The sequence below is a fragment of the Anas acuta genome, chromosome 17 (assembly GCF_963932015.1).
Source record: "Anas acuta chromosome 17, bAnaAcu1.1, whole genome shotgun sequence".
In the NCBI taxonomy this organism is placed as follows: Eukaryota; Metazoa; Chordata; class Aves; order Anseriformes; family Anatidae; genus Anas; species Anas acuta.
This window is the reverse complement of record NC_088995.1, coordinates 1,011,292-1,026,941: the sequence shown is the minus strand read 5'-3', so window position 1 is coordinate 1,026,941 and position 15,650 is coordinate 1,011,292. Positions and strand designations below refer to the sequence as shown.

The following is a 15,650-nucleotide window of genomic DNA, read 5'->3' as shown; positions in this document are numbered from 1 at the left end:
GGGTGCTGGGGGGGGGGCTTGGGGACAAGGGGCAGCGAGGCTGGGGCAGGCAAAGCTGGAGCCTGCGGGCTGGGGGGGGGGGCGGGAGAGCTGCCCAGCCTGGGGGGCACCGAGGCTCCCGCAGCCGGGGGGATCCGCGGGGGGCTGCGGGGAGCCGGGAGCAGGGGGCAGAGCGCCGGGGCCGGGGGGAGCCGGGGGAGGACGGGCGGGGGGGGGGGGGGCCGGGGAGCCGCGGGCGGGGCCGAGGCGCACGGCGCTGCGCGGGGGCCGGGGCGGCCGCCGGCGCCCTCCCCCGCCGCTCGGCTCGGCTCGGCTCGGATCCGCTCCGCTCCTCGCTCCGCCGCGCCCGCTCCCCCGCACCGGCACCGGCAGCGGCGGCAGCCCCCAGCCCCCAGCCCCCAGCCCCCAGCCCCCAGCCCCCAGCCCCCAGCCCCCGGCCGCCGCTCCCCCGGCTCGGCTCGGCTCGGCACGGCTCGGAGCAGCAGCAGCAGCAGCGCGGAGGCTCCGCCGCGCCCGCCGCCGCCGCACGATGCCGGGGCCCCGCGGGCTGTGCCTGCTCGCCCTGCTGCTGGCCGGCCCCGCGGCCCCGCGCCCAGGTAAGCACCGGGCCGAGCTGGGGGGGGGGGAGCACGGCCGGGGTGCGGGGCCCTGCGCCCCCCCGGGGATGTGCGCGGGGACGGGCACGGGGCTTGCGTGGGGACGGGGGAAGCGGGGAGGGGGCTGCTGGAACAGGCCGGGACCCCCAGTACCCGGGGTCCCCGGGACCCCCCCACCGCGGTTCTGCGGCTCCTCGGCCGGGAGGAAACTTCGGGCACGGCTGCGAGCGCACGGCCCCGGCCCCGGCCCGTCCCGGCGGCTCAGCACGGTGCCTGCGGACAGCTCCCGGGACGCCGCGGGGAGCCCCGGGGGGGGCAGCCGGGGGCCGGGCCTCGGCGGCGGCTATGCCTGGGGAGCCGGGACCCCCCCCCGGGAGCTGGGACCCCCCCGGGAGCCGGGACCCCCCCAGGGGCAGCTGCAGGGCAGGGTGCAGGGTTGGCACTCCCGGGGTGGTCTCTTGGAGTGGGCCCAGGGCACAGCAGCACAGTGTGAGATTTGGAGGACCCCCCTGCTTCCCCCCCCGCCAGGAGGGTCCCCACTGCCCCCCTCCCTGGCACCGGGTCCCAGCCCCCCCGGGGTGCCCGGTGGGTGTTCCCATCCCATGGAGGGGGTGGCTGTGGGGTGGTGGTGGCTTCCCGCGGGGCTGCGTGTGCTTTCCACGTGCTTGACGTTTCCACACAAACTGGCTCCCTCTGCCTCTCCCACCGCCGCCGTGCCAGACCTAAGAATAGGCTCCGGGACCCGTGTGCGGGTGACTTGACAAAGTCACTGCAAACTGGCACGGAGCCTCCGGATTGCGAATCCGCTGCCAGCTCTGGGAGCTGGTACCGGGGAGGCTGCGGGGCCAGGGCGGTGGGGTTTGTGCTGCTCCCAGTGCGGGTCGGGCAGTGGGAGAACTGGGGAGGCCGGTGCCCGTCTGTGCTGCAGCGCTTGTGCAGGGCCTGGCAGGCTGACCTCCAGGGCTGGCGGTGTGGTTTTAGCAAAGATGAGCAGCTCCTGAGGGCTGTGCAATGCTTCCTGCCTTGCTTTCATTTCTGTTCTCGTCTCCAGATTGCACTAAAAGACTTTGACTTTTCCATCTTAAACCCTGTCTTCCACGCAGATCTTGTTTACCGAATCTGTCCTTCTTTCTGGGTAACAAACCAGAGATGAGTGTAGGCTGTGGCATTTTCCCTCTCACCTGGATGTGTTTGTGCTCTCTGTATGACCGTGCACGTACTGCTGAGGAATCAGCCCCGGGGGCTGTGCACATCCTATTTCAGCCCGGGGACACAGGACCTGTTTCTCCGCCGTGCTACAAACACGCTCACCCAGGCAGCTGGTGAGCTGTGCTGGGAGCTGTGCCCGGGCAGCTGCTGCCCAGGGGACCCAGGGGGGGCCCAGGGGGGCCAGGGGTCCGGGCTGTGCCAACCGGGGGCAGTGGGGGCACTACCAGCCTTACAGCAGCCAGGGGCAGGAGGCCCCCTGCCCCTCGGCAGCTCCGGGTGGGAGCAGCAGCACGCAGTCGGGCTTCTCGGGAGCAGGATTTGGCCCTCATGGCAAGCACGATCTGTCATCAATCTCAGGGTAGGAGAACGCGGCGTACTGAACTCCTCCGGTGCTGGCAGAGAGGGAGCTGATAAAGAGCTGACCCCTTGCGAGGCTCCGTGAGTCACCGCTGCAAGCCCCAGCTCTGCGCAGGCAGCGCCAGCCCGGGGGGGCCCTGCTGCCTGCCAGGGCTGTGGTCCCAGCTCCAAACGGGACCCTTTGTGTGCTGTGAGTGGGTGGGGGGCAGCACCAGACCCTGCCGGGGGACTGTTCCTTGCCCTCCTTCCCTGACCTTTCGGCTCCTTCTCTCAAGAAGCCACCGGTGCCACACGCTGCGCACCCATCGCTCGCTCTGCCGGTGGCTTTTTGGTGCTCGGCACTTGTGGAGTCACCTCGGCCAACAGCAAGGAGGTGGAAAGGCAGCTCCCAGCAGCATCACTCCCTGCCCACCTGCAGCCCGGGCAGTGCAGCCAGGGGTTTGGGGTTTGGGGGGGGCCGTGGGCCAGGGATGCTGCTGCTTCATCCTGCGGGGCCCCCAGGGGAGCCCCCGGCACAGCGGTGCAGGTGGTGCTGGTGATGCAGAGGCAGGAGCAGAGCAGTGAAACCCCCGTGGACCACGGCAGAACCCGTGGATCCTGAGCAGAAGCACCAGAAGGGGGGTGCTGAGCACCAGGCTCCTCTGTGGCCCCCCCCGCTTGTCCTCCTCCTCCCCTTCAGCCCGTTGGTGCACGGCTGTCGCGGCACAGCGGCACAGCACCGCGGCTCCTGGCCACAGGACAAGGGCAGCGCCGTGGGAGAATCCCAAAAATCGGCGTGTCCAGTGGTGAGAAACCAAACGCGGGCTGCAACAAGTTGGTGCCGTGCTCCCTCTGCAACCGGCAGCACCCCAAGCGGTGCCATCGCAGGAAGGAGCCGACGGCGCTCATGGAGAGAGGGAGGGGAGGCGTGGGGAGGGGTCAGCGGCCATCGAACTGCCTCTTCTTTCTTCTCTGCTGCTGAACAGAAAGAACGGGTAAGGTCTGGATCGGCAGCAATGCAATTGAATTAATAGCTCAGCTCTCCACTTCTCCAGTGCTTTAGCCATCATGAATGCATAAAGATGCTATGTGGAATGTGCGCTCTGTGGATTTTACAGCGTTACAAATGGCTTTTTCTGTGCATTTCTCATTGAGCGAGGAATTTGATGGAAGTATTCGGGCCCGAAGATGCAGTCTGTAGGTTCATGCAGCAGTGTGCTCACCTGCCGTGCAGAATGCCTCGTACAGGTCTCGTAAAAGCAAACGCTGTAAAAAGGGAAGTGCGGAGCGTATCGGTGTGCAACCCAGCCGCTGTGGCTGTAAGTCAGCTGTGGGATCAGAAATTAACAGACACTGAGATACGGATGAGCCAGGGCACACGAGGTGTGGCAGGGCATCGCTGCCTTTATATCATCCATGGGTGATAAAAACGGATAGGGGGACAACGCCACCTCCTCCTATAGGGCCAGAGCTGGTCACTGGGGATAATCAGGGACAGAGCTGAGCTCCGTGCCACTTTTTTATCCCCTTTGGTACAAACAGATTTTCTTTTTTTAATGAAATGTGCTCCGTATGATTAAATACCATGCAGCTTTTGATCTAGACTACAAGCAGCCTCACAGATCAGCGTGTTTTACATCCTCTGTCATGGTGATGAGCACTGCCAGTTCCAGCGGGGTTCTGGAAAACAAGGAACCTACCGTGAGCCATCCAAAAGTTATTTACTTGATGGGATTTGATTTTTCAAATATTTGAAAGTGATTACTGAACAGTAAAGTACGCTCCAAGGAAATCCTGTTACAAAACACAGGCTATATTTTAATTAGCATAACACGCAGTTACATGGCTGGAGCTGGAGCCTGCCAATAAATGTATCTTGCGGGAGTTCGGGTAGATGCCTATAGAAAATAAAGCATGAGCAGCGGCTTTCCAATTTTCCAGTCCATCAGGATGCATTTACCCTCTTGTCAGGAGTATGAAATTGCTGAATTCAGTGCTGAGCCAGTGCTGTGTGTCTGTAGCGCTGGCGCTGCCGGGCACGTGGTGCTGGGGACGCCAGGAGCACCCTGGAAGGGGTGCTGAGGCTCTCACCGCGTGGTCCTGGTGGCGTGGGGAGCTCAGATATTCACTGAGCCTGGAGAGAGGAGCTGGTGGGAAGGAAGAAGCGAAGGGCAGGGATGGTGGGTGGTGCTGGGCAGGCTGCTGCGGGGTCAGGGGGGATTTTGTGTCATTCTGACTCAGGTTCCTGCGGTTCAGCTGCTGCTCACAGCCACCTCATGGCTTTCCAGGGCCCTTCCCAAAAGAGCCTGCTTCCCAGGCTCAGTTTTCATGCTGATGAGCGCGTGGTGATGCACGGACCAGGAGCACCGGGGACACCCGTACGGTGCCAACCCCCAGCTCCTCGCTCTGCAGCCCTGAGTCCACCCCAACCTGCATCAACCAGGATGAAAGGAGGGAGAAATCTCCCCCGCAGCAGCCCTTTTCCACCGAGATGCTAAACGAAAGTGTCCTTTATTTGCAGGAGAGGCTGCCAGATGCCTGCCTGGTGTTGCAGCTTGCTAATAGCCCGGTTGTTAGGGTTGGTGCAGGGCCCCGGGGAGCAGCCCCGTTGTGCCCCGGTGGTGCTCTGCCTCCTGCAGCCTCACCGGGCTGGGAGCAGAGCTGGGGCAGCTCCAGCCCCCCAGCCCCGAGCCCCACATTTCTGCTGACCTTACAGACAGCAGCGCTGCTCCTGGGCTGCCCCCGTGCTGCTGCTGCTCTGGAGTGGCTGCTGCAGGAGCTGCGCCGCTGGGAGGGTGGAGAGGAAACACCGAACTCCTGAGCCATGCAGCGACCATGGGCAGCCCAGCTCTGTTCCCTCACAGACCTCATCCATGGGGATTTCAGCAATTAGAGGAGGTTCTTGCCACCAGTCCCTGACCTGCTTCGTGTTCCCCACCGGTCCCAGCTGGCCTCTTGTCCCCAGGGTCTGCAGCTCCCGGTCCGTCTGCTCACTTCGGGCATTGCCATGGGCACTGCTCACCTCCCCCTGGCATCACCTGCCGGGCTCTGTACCGGCTGCACAGCCTCGGTCGGTGCCTGCACCCCTCCCAAATTGCTGGGGGGGGTCCTCCAAGGGGCCCTGGGGAATGGGGTGAGGGCGATCAGCACGAAACCGGGGGACTTTCAGGTGTGGGGGGCTGCGGCTGGCGCAGCAAGGGAGCGGAGCGCTCCTCCTGCTATTTCCAGAGGAGACTATTTCTGCTCCAGCGTCTTCCTGAACTGACGTGGATGTGGGGTAGCAAATCCTTCCGTGCGTGTTGCTGTGCGTTAGCATCACGCCGCTGAAGCCGGTGGAGTTGTGCTGCTTTGCAGAAGCCAGAATCTCGCCAGGCAGCCCAAACCCTGGCCTGCAGCAGGACTCAGCGTGCAGGGGACAGCGCAGAGCCCAGACACAGCAATCTTTTTTTTCTTTTTTTTTTTTCTCCTCCTCCTCCTTTCACTGGTTATGGGCCATGACAGCAGCTGACCCCATGGGACCCGAGTGCTGCCTGAGCCTGAGTTGTGCTGGTTTGCAGAAGCAAGAATCTTGCCAGGCGGTCCAAACCCTGGTCAGGGGCTTGGCCCCACGTCTTCTCCAGAAGAGCAAGGAGCATGGAAAGGAAAAGGGCAGGATGAGAGCCGGACAGATGGCTGCGCAAGGAAGGTTCAGCGGAGCCTTATGCAGCCGAAAGCTGGCTCCTGGCAGCAGGAGGGAGCGTGCAGGCAGCCTGGCCAGGACGGGCAGCCTTGGAGGTGTGATTGGAAATGCAAAGCTTTCGTCTAGAAAGGAGATTCGGTGCCAAACGCGAACGCATCCAAAAACTCAAACTGTGACAGAAGGAAAATGTGCGGGGCTGATCCTGGAGCCGTGCAACCCGCGCAGTGAAAGGGCTGCCACGTCTGCCCGCATCACACGTGGGCACCTCCTGGGCCAGGAGGGGATGGTCAGGGCACTGGGAAGCACTCGGTGCCGCCGTGATTGGGGGCAGCCATGGGGCTGGGCACATCGGGGCACTGGGGTGAATCTGCTGCAGGACCCCCAAGGGTGAGGATGGAGAGGGGGCGGCAAGGAGAGCTCCCCAAAGGTCTCGCAGCAGTCACTGTTGGGGCTGGTGTTGTTCTGCGAGCAGTGCGGCGAGCTGATAAAGGCAATAAGTGAGTCTGAGCATCCAGGCATAATGGAACGGGAATAACGTGGGGGCTGCGAAAGAACATTCAGGAAATGGGGCAATTCGGGGTGATTTCAGAGCTAGTCGGAATGGCTGGAAATATTTAAAATTCAAGGGAGAATCTCCATCTGACTTTTTAGGGTGGATTAATGGAGCGTGTCAACATTTGGTGGATGAGATCCTTCATCTCTAGCAGATCGGTGGCTGGGGGACAATACAGGAGAAAATCATTTCTGATATCCCTGCACCGCGCTCCTGCAGCCCTGCGGCTCGTCCCCCCGACACTGGGGCTCCGTGACACTGCACAGGCATTGGGCTTGCGTTTTCTGATGGTGATTTAAAGTCAATTTCAGTAAAAACCGGACTATTCCTGACAGCCATAAACTTCCATTTGCCAAGATGCCGAGTCCCTAACTGGAAAGACCTCTCCTGTGCCATCCCTAAAGGCCTCCCAGAGCTCCCAGCACGTCAGCATCATCCTGAGTGCAACAGGGAGCTCTGATCTCCGCTTGGACACAGCCCCAGTTTTTCCCCCTTTTATTCATGCAGCACTCCTAAAATTGCTGTTGGACACTATATTTACATAAACTCGTTAACTAGTGGGGTCTAAAGCCCCGGCGAGCTCTACATGGCGTGTTAGGTTGTAGGAAGAGGATTTTATCAATTTACTGAGCGCACAAATCAACAGAGCAGAATTTACAAACCCATCAAAAAGCGAGGTGACAGTTTGGAATTAATCCTCTGCCCGAGGCACACAATGTACCTCCACAAACATCTCACAGCATAAATATAGTTGAGAAATAGCGAAGGAAAATGCAACTCCTAATGCCTTTGTACGCTGCCAGCGAAACGGCTGCGGCACCGCGCGGGAGATGAATGGGGCTAATGCCATCGGAAAGGTGCTGTTGTTGCATCCCACTTTATTTTTATCCGAGACTCGGTCCCCAGCCCGCGCTGTTACAGGGAAATATTTCAATTTGTCTTTGTATTCAGGATTGTCCCAACATAAATTTCCCCTGATAATTTTTCTTCCTCCTTCGTTCTTTGAAAAAGAATTCAAAGTAGTTTCTTCGCACACACGCCCGGAGCAAGCAGAGGAGACGCAAGGAGCAGCACCTTCGGTGGGCACGAGGTGCCCATGGGTGCTGCAGGTCCCACGGGCGCGTTGGTGCCCTGTGCAGGTGTCTGCAGCCCAGGACTGACGGCGATGCTCCCCGGCACAGTTGTACATTGATGGATGCGGGGGGACAGGGGCTCAGCGGGATGCTGCAGGCAGAGCCCTGGCTCCGTGCCATCCACCAGCACGATGGGCAATAGCACTGCTCACTGCGTGGAGAGAGAAATCTGCTGTGGGTCTCCAAAGCGAGTGCCACATGCTGAAGGACGAGGATTAGCGCTGCTCCCGGGCCCTCGGAGCTGCACCTCCCGCAGGAGGCGGCACAGGATCCGTGCAGACATCTCGGCGGTGAGGAGCTGGAGCCGCTCTCCCAGAAGGGGGTTTGCAGCTGACTTTTAGATGAAATCAGTGAGGCAGTTTCAATTAAAAGCAAACTTTTCAAGCTATCTAATCAAAAAAATATAAAGGCTCCTTTTCAGCTTTTGTTTCCAGCCCACAGAGGAGCCCGTGCCTGGCAGCGGTGAAATGGCTGTCTTTATTGTGTCGGCGGCTGTGAAGGACATAGCGCGGCGCTTCCCATTTCAGAATGCATTGAAGCCTTCTTGGAATTCATTAGGAAAGGTAGGGAGGGAAGGGTGCAACAAAACAGGAGCCCTTACAGCTACAGCCTGATGTTCTCCTGACAGTGACACATGGGAGGATTACCCGCTTCCCCCAGAGGCGCATCCTTTCAGTTTTTTCCAGTGCAAAACGTCTTCTGCAGCATCTACATTCAGAAGCGTCCCCATCCCTCTAGCCGGGGCTTTTCTAGAGCGTCTGCAGCACGAGGCAGGCTGCAGCCCCCCCGTCACGCTGCAGCTGCTCCCCAGCATCGAGGGCAGAGGCCACCACGTCTCCTGGCGGGGACCTGCCTGGTGCCACCAGAGCAGCTCTGCTGGGTGCCACCAGCCTCCTGCTGCTTGCTCCTGCCCCAGAGGCAGAGATTTTCGTGCCCCCAGCCCTCCCCATGCATTGGAGTCATGCCATGGGAGCTGCCCTGGCTCCGGCACCAGGGTGCGGAGCAGGGGGGCTGCAATTCATGGCCGTGTGGGTACGGTGTCACCCAGCCGCACAAATCGAATTGAGTCACGGCAAATGACATCTCCTCAAGTGCCTCGAATTATCCAAGCTGGCTTCCATGGGCAAGGGCTGGATTTTTCCACATTGCCGCTCCACATGCATCAAACCGGCCTCGCAAGCAAAGTCTTTCTTAAATTATACAGCATTGCCTCTTTGATCAAAACAAAGAGCCTGAAAGAATAGCAAAGGCAACAGTCTGCTTGAATTCGGGATTATGAGCCCAGAGTTAGAGTCTGCTCTGAAAAAGACATTCAGCTCTGAAAGGCTCCTTCCTGAGCCCCCCTGGCACCGTTCCCAGCTGCAGTCCAGAGCATTTGCCGGCGGAAAGCACAAGTTATGAGCCTGTGTTGAACCTACTGCTGCTCCTCCTGCTCCGGTTGCTGCTCCCACGGAGTCAGTTGCTGGCTGCCACCTGCACAGCCAGCACCAGCCCCGTCCCGCTGCGCCCAGCCCCGCTGCCCCTCCAGGACCACTGCCTGGGCTCCGGCACCCCCACGGCTGTGGGTTCAGGATGCGACCGTCCCCATGGGGTGAGGGCTGGGGAGATGCCGAGCGCCCTGCGAGGGGCAGACGGGGGGGTCCGGGTCCTGGTGTCAGCTGCCTGGGTTAAACACGGCGCTGCCAGCGTGGAGAGCAGCACCCGAGGGCTGTCCCCACGTGGAGATGGCACAGATCCACTTCAGCAGCTGCTGGTCATTCCTTCAGCATTCCCAATCACACATCAGAGAGACAATCCTTAAAAACAGAGAGATGCATCTGTGAAATCAATCTTCATCATGCTATGCTGCCATCAAAGGTACATTAAAAACAACTGTTACCCCATAGGAGCATAAACAATAGTGGTAGTAGGAAAGAAACGCACTCAGGCTGGACCACACACTGCTTTTTTATAATTTGCTGATTTGTTACCTGCTGGGAAGAGCAGAGTCAGGTATTTTCTCACTGCATTTCCCAGCCAGCAGGGTGTGTCAAAAATAACGATATAGCCGGGGAACACGCACCAGCACCAGCGATAGGACGTGGGTGTCGTGCAGGAATACGGGAGGAGCATCTGATGAAGTTGCGCGTTGATCCAGGTATCAAAGCGCTTGCGGCTGGGCTTGTTTGGTGATGTTCTCCCCCAGAGCAGGAGCAGTAAAGCAACCGCGGTGTCAGGCACCTGCCAAATCCTCATGTTGATGGGAGCAGAAAAGCTGCAAGCTGGAAAGCTGCCCCCGAGGAGCCCCCCTGCAGGGACCCAGGGGCCAGCCCTGCTCCTGCTGCACCCCTGGCACCCCAGGCACTGCATCCACAAAGCAGGGCTTGTGGGAGCAGCCTGAGGGCCAGCATAGAAGGGCTGCTGCACTGAAATCAATCCAGCTGTGCTTAATGAACAAAACAAGCAATTGGTTACGTATTTTGTTTCCTGTGTATGGAGCTGCTGGGGGGGAAGGAGGGAGATGCGTTCCTGTGCCACCCCTCACCCCCCGAACTGCTCGCCTGGGTGGGACCCCCACCACGAGCTGAGGGCCAGGCGCTGGTTGTGGGTGCTGGCTCCTGGGGCACGTGGAGCTGCTGAGCTCCAGGAGGCTCGTTAGCAGGGGGGGCTCGTTAGCAGGGGGGGCTCGTCAGCAGGGCACAGGGACTGCTCCGAGCGGCCGTGCCTGCCATCCATGCCCTGGTGCGCTCGCGCTCTCAACAAAGCGCTTGTCATCTTTGTTCCCGCTGTACTTGCACCCCCACAAAGGCTATCATTATCCTTTCTGTTATAATTAAGATCAATCAAATGGAATAATAGAGCAGAGGTCAAGGAAGGCTTTTACTTCCTTGGGGAATAAGGGACTGCTTTCGTCAGAAATACCAGGGAGCCGGTTTAATTGTTCCAAATCTCAGAAATTACTCTCATGCCTTATAATTGCGTGTCCTCCTGTATCGGAGGGAGGAGGGCCTCCGAGAAGTCCTTTGTTTCAGAGCACGCTCGCTGCCTGGCCCCAAAGCTGGCCCCACAGAACTCACCTGGTGGGCACCGAGGGAGCCCCGCTGCCTCCGCACTCCCCCACAGCCCCGGGGGCTGTTCCTATCGAGCAGCATGGCTAGATTAATTTTTACCAAGGTCTGACGGGTAATGTCACCGATACCAGGCTGGTAGGAAACTCCCCGGGTGTCTATGGGTGCGGAGCTTGCGGCAGCCCCCTCCCCAAAAAGCCAGGCTGGTGGGACACGGAGTCGTCCCTGGGAAGTGGGGGACCCAGCGGGAGGCCACCATGGGCTGCTGCAGCGGGGCTCTTTGCACCGGGGCCACCTGAAGGCTCGTGGTGGCCACTCTGCCACCATGCAGGAGGACCCTGCTTCTTGGCTGACACTGCGACGGCTAATGGAAATATCTTTGCTATCCATATTAATTAAAATAAAGTGCAGCGGCTCGTCGTTGGGCTCTGTGGGAGAAGCCGTACATAGGTTATCATCATCCAGCGAGACACAGCGCAGAAATGGAATTAGTTCTGCCAGGCCATACTTAAAACACAGCTCACCAATGACTGATACAGCCGACAATTAATTTTATAAAAGGCACTGCCACTGAAGTGAAGGAAGGTGGGGAGGAGCAGCAGCTGCCTGCCTGCCTGGCGTGGTGGCCATGGGTACGCTGGGGGCCCCGTCCTAGTGCGGGTCAGGGCAGGGTGAAGCCCCCCCTGCCAGCCCAGAGCTGCTGCTCTGCCTCCAGCAGGAACCCATTTCTGCAGGAAAAAAAAAAAAAAAAAAAGCAAAATGAAAATATTGAAGTTTACATTTCTTTAGCCAAACCTTTTCTAAACATGGGTGCGGCCAGACCCAACCTGCTGTGACACGGCGAGGCACTGGCAGCTGAATGCTTTTGTTGCTTTCCTCTGAGGGAAAATGCCAAGTAGCGACGGAGGTGACTCTGACAAAGTGCATCACGTCGCCCCGTGGGGTTTCAAGCTGACAAACAGCGTTTGGGAGCAGCACGTGCCCTGTCCCTGCGCCTCGTGCCGGTGATGCCGCTGCTGTGCCAGGCCTGGCACCGGCACGGGGCTGGGGGTGCTGGGCTCTGCCCCGGTGCTGGCAGCCTCCGGAGCTCCGGCAGCCCCGTAATCGATGCAGGCCAATAAGTGCGATAACCACAGCCATCAGTAACCCAACACTGTTCCTGCCTTCCTGATTGCGAGCAGCGGGACTGTTCGCAATCTGTCAGGAATCATTAGGCGCCAGAGCCGCGTAATTTCGGAGGAGTGCACCAGGGGTCTTTTCAAGGGCAGCAGGCAGGGACAGCCAGCAGGCGGGGAGGTTCTGCACAGCCTCTGCCAGCGGAGGGAATGCAAACAACGGCATTTATTGGGGAAAGTTTGTGCCCCCAGGGGCAGGTAAGGGGGAGGAGGGGGCAAGCACCCCGCTGCAGTGGCACAGAGCCACCGCGGCACCCACAAATGTGCCGGAGCAGAGCCCAGCTTTGTCCCTGGGGAGGCAGGGGCATGCAGGTGGGCACAGCCAGGGGGTGAGAAAAGCCCCTGCACCCCAGGGCCACCCTCCTGCAGCCTTCCCCTGGCCAGTCCCTGCCCGCCCTGCTCAGCAGAGCTCCCTCGGGGTGCCCCGAGCGCCCCACGGGCAGGCACACAGCGCAGCCAGCAGCCCCCTGAGCCACCTGAGCCCCCCGAGGCTGCCGCCTGTCTGTTCTGCTCCCGGCAGCTTGGACGGGATCCACATTTGGATTCCTGTTACATGCTGTGAAAGAAATACAAGCCTTGCCAAGCAGCTCTGGCAAAGGCAGCTCGGCTGTACCCCGCGCACGGAGCTGTGCCGGCAGCTCCGGCAGGAGCCCTCTGCGAGGCTGCGATGTCGCGGCGAGGAGCGCGGGGCGGTTCTGCTCACCTGAGCCCCTGACGCTGCGTTGTCATTTCATATTTTCTTTTCTGGAGTGGAAATCAAATCAAACCAAGCAGCGAACGCGCCCCAGACAGGTAGAACAAAATCAGGAGATTTTGAACAGTCGGATAATCCACGGCTGTGACCGCCTGGGAGCGAGAGCATGAATGATTTATAACTACGCGGAGAAATACTGATCTGTTATAATTAAGCCTAAACTTTGTGTCCCAGATGTTTTGGGGCTGTGTGTTTGTAATTGTTTCCCGGCAGTGCCCAGACACAGGCGGGTTCAGCTAACCCAGATAGTTGTCAGTGCAGCGCTGCTGTGCCCGCTGCCATGCGTGCCAGGGCCAGGACGGGGCCGCAGGGGACACGAGTGAAGGTGGGGGGAGCAGGGGACAGGGGAAGGAGGCCACCAGCCCACAGCCCAGCACCATGGGTGCTCTGAGCAGGGGGATGCCGAGGGACATGCAGACAGCCCCTGTCTGGCACCCTGCTCGCAGCACCTTGGGGTCATTTTTTGGGGCAAAGCCCTGCTGGCTGTGCTGTACGGACCCTTCCCGGTGTGGGGCAGCTCAGGAGGGTCCCAGGAGCACCATGGCTCTGCTCCCCAAGGGTTAACCGCAGCACTCACTTCCCAAGATCTGCTACAGCGCATCTTAATAGTGATGGAAGATTAATTATTTTAGTCTCAGATAGCTGACTAGAATGGGCTTTTTGTGTCTAAATATACTCTCTCTTTAGGAACCCATTTAATTTTATACCCTGATATAGATGACTAGGCTGGATGATTAGTTGAGAAAGAAGGAGCTTCTCTTCCCCCGGTTCAATTTGTAGCCTGAAAAGCTGCCAGAATGCTCCATTGCCTCCCTGCGGGCTGGCGCTGAGGAACCAGCACCCTGGAACCACATCGTGCTGCCCTCGCCCCCTGCCCTGTGTGAGCAACCTGGGGGCTCGGGGGGCAGTGACACGGGGGGGCTGTGTGGGGCTGGGTAGGTCCCGTCCCATGGTGGTGGGGCTGGAAGGGGCCAGGCTGGGGCACACCTCCGAGCATGGAGGTTTGGTGGGCAGGGTGACCCTGTGGGGAGCCTTCTGCTTGCACCGGGTGAAGCCTGGCCCTAGGAAGGGGAAATTCTCCGTGCCACCACCCTGCCACCACGGGAGAGGGGTGCCCGTGCCTGGTCCACGGGGACACGGGGACCACAGGCAGCAGCCACTGCATCACCAAGTGCTCCCGGAGCCACGGGAACTGGCGTGGCCAAAACAAATGCCTGCGAGTCAAAGTCGTATCGATTCCGGCTCCATGAAGCAGCACTGGGGAGGAAAATCCATTTTCCTCATAGCTCGGAGAAGTGTATAATTTCCAGGCATCTGTCAGGCGGCCGCGGATCGTTAGAGCAGTTACAAGCTTCTCCGGAGCATGGGGGGAGAGGTTTGCAAGTTTAATTCGTGTATTTGTTGTGCTAAAGCAAGGCAGGCACAAGCAGTACAGATCCTCCCTTAAAGTGGGTTTTTGGACAAGCATTTCATTGCCAAAATGTCCCGGGTCTCCCCCCCGGACAACCCCTGCCACAACCCCTGCTCGCCCTCAGCCTGGCCTCGGGGCTTTTTGGCCCCTCTCAGCCCGGAGCTGAGGCCAAGAGCTTTCAGAAGGGGATTTCTTGCAGCTGCCAACCTGTGTGTGGCTGCAGCATCCTTCAGCTGCTCCTGATCCCTGCTGGGAACACCTGAGCAATGCCGGTGCCCCTCCAGCCCCCCTCATCCCCAGCAGCAGCTCTCCAGCACCTCGCCCCCGCTCGCTCCCCGCAGTGGGGACGTGGTGTCCTGGGGACGTGGTGTCTGTTGGGACCCGGCCCCTGGTGCAAGCCCAGTGCCTCTGTGGACAGGGAGGACCCCAGCACCCTGCTGAGCCCTGCTCTCCCCACGTGCTGCTTTCCCTGCAGGACAGACGGACAGCACGGAGCTGCTGCGGTGCAGGGAAGCGAGGGCCCCGTGTCCTCCTGCCCTCCCCGGCCGCGGCGCTCTGCCACCGCCCCGCGCCGCCAGCATCCTCTGCCTGTAATGAGGGGTTTCCATGGCAACCTTATGTGAGCGTTGCTAGTGACACAGATGTAAATTTTAAAATGAAATATTCAGACCACAGTGCTACGAGCATAAATAAGCCCCAGTGCATGGCTAATTCGCCATTGACTTAAAGCCGCTCCGATGCCCCCCAGGGCCACCCGAGCCCTGGTGGTGTGCGGTGGTCCCCGGGGAACCACGGCCCTGTCCGGCAGCCAGCAGGGCCGGCACAGCCCCGAGCTGTGGGGCAGCACCCGTGGGGCAGCAGAGGTGCTGCAGCAGCCTCAGCACCTGCCCGGGGGGCTGCAGGTCGGGGTTTTGTTGTCCTGACCCCCCATAACCACAGTGGATCCTGACCCCCGGCACCCCGCGGCTCGCTCCAGGCCCCGGCTGTGCCGCAGCTCATTTCTTGGCGATAGCTCAAGCCGTAGGAGAATTATTTTCTATTTTCTCTGATTGTGATACGGACATTTGGATGAAGCCCATCTCGAAGCCTTCCCGTCCCTCCTCGCCGGCTCGCTGCCGCACAAAGCAGCCTTTGCGCATGACGCTGGAGCAGCACCACGCGATGCGAGGGGCAGATACTCCTCGGGCTGAGTTCTCTGCTCCCACATGTATGACTCACTGATGATTAGATTGCTACTATTTTATTTGCTTATAAGTTGAACTGTCAGGATGCTAAGGAAACTTCTTTTTCTACTGGAAAACTTAATTTGCTGAAATAGTAACTGCGGGAGAGCAGGTTCCACATTTCCTGTTGGATATCCAGGCGGCATCGCTCAGTTTTGACATTTTGAAAATGAAAGACTGTTTTGATTCAGCTTTTTCTGCTCTTCGAGATTTAAGGCAAAAATGTTTTAAGACTTGAAACCAAACCAAATCGTTTCCAAGCCATCTCACCGGCGTGTTTTGATGGACCCAACCTGCTTTTTTTCAGATCCCTGCTTCGCACTCAAGCTGTCTTTTTCTCTTCTTTGTGACGGTGAAATCTCCGCGGTGCTCACTGGGGGTGGGCACGGGGTGGCAGCCCCCAGGATCACAACGTGCTCCTTCCCACACGTGCTGCCCTCCAGCAACACGGGCAAAGGGTTGCATCAGGGGACTCTCCTTGATGTCCTGCTTCCATGTGAGACATGGATCAGCCCTACGTGAACCTGTGGAATA

At 59.6% G+C, this 15,650-nt stretch overlaps 1 protein-coding gene and 1 long non-coding RNA gene across 3 annotated transcripts in view; one reads left to right on the top strand and one right to left on the bottom strand.

Moving 5' to 3' along the window:
* Positions 1-395: 395 nt before the first annotated feature.
* Positions 396-15,650, top strand: part of SEZ6L (seizure related 6 homolog like) — a 34,722-nt gene continuing 19,467 nt past the window's right edge. Inside the window, exon 1 of one of the 2 annotated variants that reach the window (XM_068653975.1) lies at positions 396-596. In XM_068653975.1, coding sequence (XP_068510076.1) covers positions 530-596 — 67 coding nt within the window. In that variant the 5' untranslated portion in view covers positions 396-529. The remainder of the gene's footprint in view (positions 597-15,650) is intronic. The other variant, XM_068653974.1, reaches the window with a different exon arrangement.
* LOC137841296 (uncharacterized) lies at positions 6,551-10,126 on the bottom strand. Its single transcript, XR_011088545.1, has 2 exons — positions 9,477-10,126; positions 6,551-9,302 (listed from the first exon to the last, which is right to left on the bottom strand). It is a non-coding gene; the product is annotated as an uncharacterized lncRNA (long non-coding RNA).